At 39.4% G+C, this 5645-nt stretch overlaps 1 protein-coding gene across 1 annotated transcript in view; it reads left to right on the top strand.

Moving 5' to 3' along the window:
* The window catches only part of LOC135208103 (uncharacterized), a 31953-nt gene extending 28486 nt beyond the window's left edge, over positions 1-3467 (top strand). The window contains exon 5 of the mRNA XM_064240251.1: positions 3289-3467. Within this exon, the coding sequence (XP_064096321.1) occupies positions 3289-3467 (179 nt within the window). The remainder of the gene's footprint in view (positions 1-3288) is intronic.
* Positions 3468-5645: the final 2178 nt, after the last annotated feature.

Genomic DNA, 5645 nt, shown 5'->3' on the forward strand with positions numbered 1-5645 from the left:
CTAATATCTACACTTCTCCATGATTTGGGTTCTTTCCAATATTGCAGTATTGCAGTTAATTGTGACTCTGCATTTTTATGGAGACGAGATGTTCTCTCTCTCTCTCTCTCTCTCTCTCTCTTCTCTCTCTCTCTCTCTCTCTCTCTCTCCTATTTCGTTAGTCTCTCAGGAAGAATTACTGATATATTAAGCAAACGGAAACCAGTTCCAAAGGGCAATGAAGGCTGGAAAATGGCAGTAGCGTGATATCAGGACGTCAAATCTATTGGATGGTTTCAGTGGACATTGAAGTGAACTGTGGAGCCATTTCTAGATGAGATATTGCCGTGTTGGTCGTTCGTGGCGCTGCAATATAAAGAAAAAAAGCATGTAATTAATTTAATGTAATTATTATTATAATTTTAGCTACAGTGCCCGAAATAAGCACTCCAATTTTGTGTCTATACTTTAGAAGTCTTAGTTCAGCCAGAAGCATTGCGTGAATACCCTATGACAATTCAGCTTATATTCTTATCATTTATCTGTTTTCATTTACATATGTATTACCTTAATTTTTTTTTTCCTTTCTGATAACATGATCACTTCTTGTGTTCTGTTTCCCCATGATCCATCAATAATCCATAAAATGTCACTAAAATCCACCTGATAAATCCAAGATTTGCATCTAAACCCGAATTGATCTCGAAATCTAACCATCTGCCATTATTAATTAACTTTAAAAAAAATATTGTTGAAACTAATCGAGATTAGAACTATATGCGTACTTCCGGTACAGAATTTCGTCTAAATTCGAAAATAAATTGAAAAGCAACGGAGATAGAAAATGGACTGACAAATTAACGTTAAATGTCGAACACAGAACACATATCATCTTGACTGGCTTACATAATAAAAGATGAAGAATACTGAAATAATTTCGCCTCACTCTCGTGAGGGTCGAACAGCAATGAAAATAATCAACTATAACAGATTTTCTTTAATGGAAAACGAAACGATTTCTGGATGAGATTTGAGCTTCGGGGGTCGGTCTTTGTCTCAGTAGACTTATTGTTGCCAATGAATTCTGTTTAAAAACTTTAATTTCGGTTTTCGTTTTGTTCAAGACAAAGACTTGCTCAGTCGTGTTATATACATAAGCATCTCTCTCTCTCTCTCTCTCTCTCTCTCTCTCTCTCTCTCTGCTCTCTCTCTCTCTCTCTACTCTACTACCATTTCGCTCTGGGAGAACAGGAATAGTAATCTAAGGTAGTGTAAAACACTAATATCAAATACCCGTTATTATTTAGTTTTCCAGATTAAGCTCAAAAGAAAGATATAACCATCTACTTAAAGAAGGGAAGATCAGTGGTGGTATATATTTTCGAATAACTCTTAGCTATTCTAACGATGCATTTATTACGGCCATTGTACAAACATAGAAGTTGATTCCTTAGTTATATTAGCTAGTTGGAAATCTAATATAATTTTTTGTCAGAAACGTCAATGATTTTACAGGCTGGATGTTAGACTCATTTGTATGGTAGATGTCCCGTCATTTATCACGCAAGATTACTTAATAACCCAGACGTAATTAGGCTTCATTCTTACGTCTAGACAAGCGCTGAAAATAAAACTGTTGCCTACTCTCTCTCTCTCTCTCTCTCTCTCTCTCTCCCTCCTCGTTGCATTCATGGCACCCACGAAAGACAGACGCTTTTCCAAAATAAAAAACAAACAAGACCACGCAAGTGGACTGGAAATTAGACGCGTCGTCGATGCTGATGAGAGAATTACAAAGCTTCTCCACCAAGTCCTGGAACAAGCGCCTCCGTCTTTCGATTTTAGCACTGTCATTGCCTGCATTAGCTGGTTCCGCTAGTATAGTGGTTAGTGTCGTGACATGCTACTCAGATGTGGCGGGTTCGTGTCTCCCCCAGGATGGTGAAAAATCACTGGTTCTGTAGAATGATCAGTTTACTGCTGCAGTGTTGGGGGGTCTTCAGCGGTGGAGGTTGAAACCTCCTTACTTAGGAAGGTTCAATTTCATGTCAGTGGCCCCTTTGGTGGCCTTCTTGTTCCGTGTGAATAGGTTTCGTCTACTGAAATCATCATAATAATAATGCTGTCATATACTGTTTTAAAGCTTTCAAATACTTTTTACCGCTGTCAGTTCATGTTTTTACCGCTGTCATATCCTGTTTTACTGTTGTCATATCTTGTTTACACAGAGCTCGTGTGTGAATACAAACAGAATACAGACAGAATTTAGGATTTAATGAAGGAAGGTGAAAAGTAGAGAGGAGGAGGAGATCCCAAATTCAGTTTTCCATTTCGATTTTGAAACTCAAAATGATATTGGATTCCTGTCATCACCATTTCACTTTGTGTAAGACTCGATTTCATGAACTGGAAGCCTTCAACTCTCTCTCTCTCTCTCTCTCTCTCTCTCTCTCTCTCTCTCTCTCGTGGGAACTGAGTCAGGAGTGTTGTCGGAGGTCATGGAGTGTCACCTCGAGGCTTCTGCTGAGATGTTGAGGCAATTTTGTGTCAAGTGAATCGAGTGGATTCCATTTCAAACAGATTTCCTCGTCCTTTTTCTCATAAAACAGAGACCTGAATACGAAGAGAGAGAGAGAGAGAGAGAGAGAGAGAGAGAGAGAGAGAGAGAGAATTTGTACGACATGAGAATCTTTCACGTCAGTTACACCGGGAAATTGAGAGGAATTTGAAAACTCTGGAGAGTTACTTCGAAGAGGGAGACCAGTCATCATCCACTTGTAGACGATCTGTTTCTCAGACACAATCACTGATTTCCTATTGGATTCAGTTTCGCCTTTCATAGAAAAGCCCGAATTCATCAGAGACCTTAGCCATTTGTGTTGATGCTTTTTCTAAAACTAAAGGGAAAAAACAGAGAAGGCTTTTTCTTACTGAATTATTTGGTATAGTACGTTCATCACATAAGTAAAATTATTCCAAGTTTACATTTCGAACTTCTAACTGACTCAGGGTTTTCCCCGGGGAATTCTGCCTCCTGATGTCAGTCGTTTTTAGGAGTTTCTCTCCTGCCGTTCCCACACGCCCTGTTTGGGGATCGAACGACTGGTCTCTGTAGTTGTGAGTTGAACACTTTATACCCCTCACACTATTAATTACCATATATAGAGAGAGAGGGTGGGGGGCTAGATATCGTAATTGTTTGACTACCGTGAAGGGAAGCTAAACATCACCGTTTAAATATGTTATCATCTCTGTTAGAGGTAGGAATTACTCTATTCCATAGCTCAAGTATTTACTCAACGGAATCAGAACTTGTCCTCAGGACAAAGCAGAGTCAGTCGGACGAAGCCAGAGACGCAGCTGTGGCTGACAGACCACCACCACCTCCTCCTCCTCCTCCTCCTCCTGTTAATATCTCACATTCCTCTGCTGTTTATTACTCATTCCTCCTCCTGCTGTGTCTCCCTCTCACCCACCCGGGAATCTAATATGGGAATAGCGACTGCCTTCATTATTGGTGCTGGTGGCGTTTGCTGCAAATCCTAAATGTTGACAAGGAATCAGATTGGAATACTCAGAGGGTAATGGAATATTTTGAGTGTGCACATTTATCGCGTGTTGACTAAGGGGAATTTATTATTCAATAAGTGACAGGTGGGATATGAATACAGGGCAGGACACAACGCCCAATTTTTAATTGGTCATCACTCGTCTTTCTGTCCTTATGTTTGGTATAAATAGAGCTGTTTATATCTTTCCGTTCAGTCCGCTAATTACTCTGTGCTAACACATCATCAGTCCTTCGCTTTTCAAGAGCACTTTCTCTTTGTTAAATATAATTTATCTTGTTCTATAAATTTCATACTTTTCAGTTATCAAACTTTTATACGAATACAATTCCACAAGGTTGCTACCTTCCACTTTTACTCGAGGAATTCGCTAACTGCCAATTAAGTCTTTTTATAAGATTCCTTTCTGATTAACATCACCTAGCACGATCACCCTCTTCTCACCCTCCAGCCTTAGTCAAATGTAGATTCAGACTTAACCAGAAATATTGTATCACTTTATGGGGGTTATACTGGGATAGTTAGAACATTTATTACTGCCACTTATTTGTACGAAGAAGAAGAAGAAGAGGAGAGAGAGAGAGAGAGAGGGTAGGGTGGGGGGTGGGGGGTGGGGGAGGGGGGGGGGGGGAAATCCAGTCTCGAAATAGGAATGATCCTAGAATCTTACAACACAGAATAGATGAAACACCTTTCTAACTTACCCTTGAAGACGAGATCTAAGCAGTGAGGCTCATTTGTATTCAGCCAAAAAAAAAAGAAACATTGATTTTTGGGGACATCAAAGCAAGAAGCGAGTTCCTGACTAGGGAGGAATTCCTAACGAAGTTTGCAAAGGGAAAGAATTCCCTCAGATATGGAAATTGCGACGCCAGATGAGATGGCCTTGATTTCCTGGTCATGTGACTTCAGTGGAATAATAATAATTTCTCCTTCCTTCCTTCCTTCGGTAGTCCATCCAGAGAAGGTGATACTGGAATCGAGTCTTGTTTTATTTTATTCGGAGTCACTTTCATTCATTCATTATTAGTGTTCAAGAATCGTTGGAGTTCTAACATTTTACTTTTAACTGTTACGATACTCAGGTAGTATGAGGGATTGTTAATAGCCTACTGTTCTTTTGAATATAATGTAACATCTGTATTTCAGTGTGTTAGTATAATCGTGTAATCTCTCTCTCTCTCTCTCTCTCTCTCTCTCTCTCTCTCTCTCTCTCTCTCTCTCTCCATCTGTAATTAGACAGGAAGAGGGGAAGAATGTTAAATCTGTATTTCAGTGTGTTAGTATAATCGTGTAATCTCTCTCTCTCTCTCTCTCTCTCTCTCTCTCTCTCTCTCTCTCCATCTGTAATTAGACAGAAAGAGGGGAAGAATGCTAATGAGGCATTTCCCGTAGAAACCGTTATAATTGAAAGTAGAACCATTTCACTGTAATTGGCTTCGAGATTGTTTATAGAGGATTCTGCCTTACTTATAATTATGGGTGTGGTCGTGCCTATGTTTTCTGTGTTGGGGAATTCACTTCAATTCGTATATTAGTTAATCAGACAATAGCTCGATGATGCATAGAGTAGCAGATTAGTGGTTAAATGGAGAAGTTGTGTGTGTGTGTGTATGTATATTGCTTGTGTATGTATGTATGAAGTTTTGTCACAGAGTTAAGCTTCAGTTTTAATATTCACAAATATATTACTGCAAATAATGCTCTCTCTCTCTCTCTCTCTTTATGGATTTAAGAGATTATCAGTATATGTAACCAATCAGTTTTACGTAGGATAAGACTACATTATAATATAATTCACAAAACGAACTTTTAAATTCCATCGTTCTTCTTCTCGGGAATTTTGCTCATTTCCAGTTGTTTGCTCCAAGTGGGGCCTCTGGAGGTCCTCCTCCTCCTCCTCCTCCTCCGCTGATTCAAGTCAACGACTTCAACTCCCACAAAAGCACAATATATATCTGTGTGCGCGCGCGCGTTTATGTGTGGACATAAGTATAAAACAAAAGCGAGATTGGAAACCCTTATCCAACAGGTCATATCCAGGACCCTCTAAGGATAACAAATGATTTCCTATCATTGTTGTGACGGATTCCTGTT

Source organism: Macrobrachium nipponense, chromosome 34, assembly GCF_015104395.2.
Source record: "Macrobrachium nipponense isolate FS-2020 chromosome 34, ASM1510439v2, whole genome shotgun sequence".
NCBI lineage: Eukaryota > Metazoa > Arthropoda > Malacostraca > Decapoda > Palaemonidae > Macrobrachium > Macrobrachium nipponense.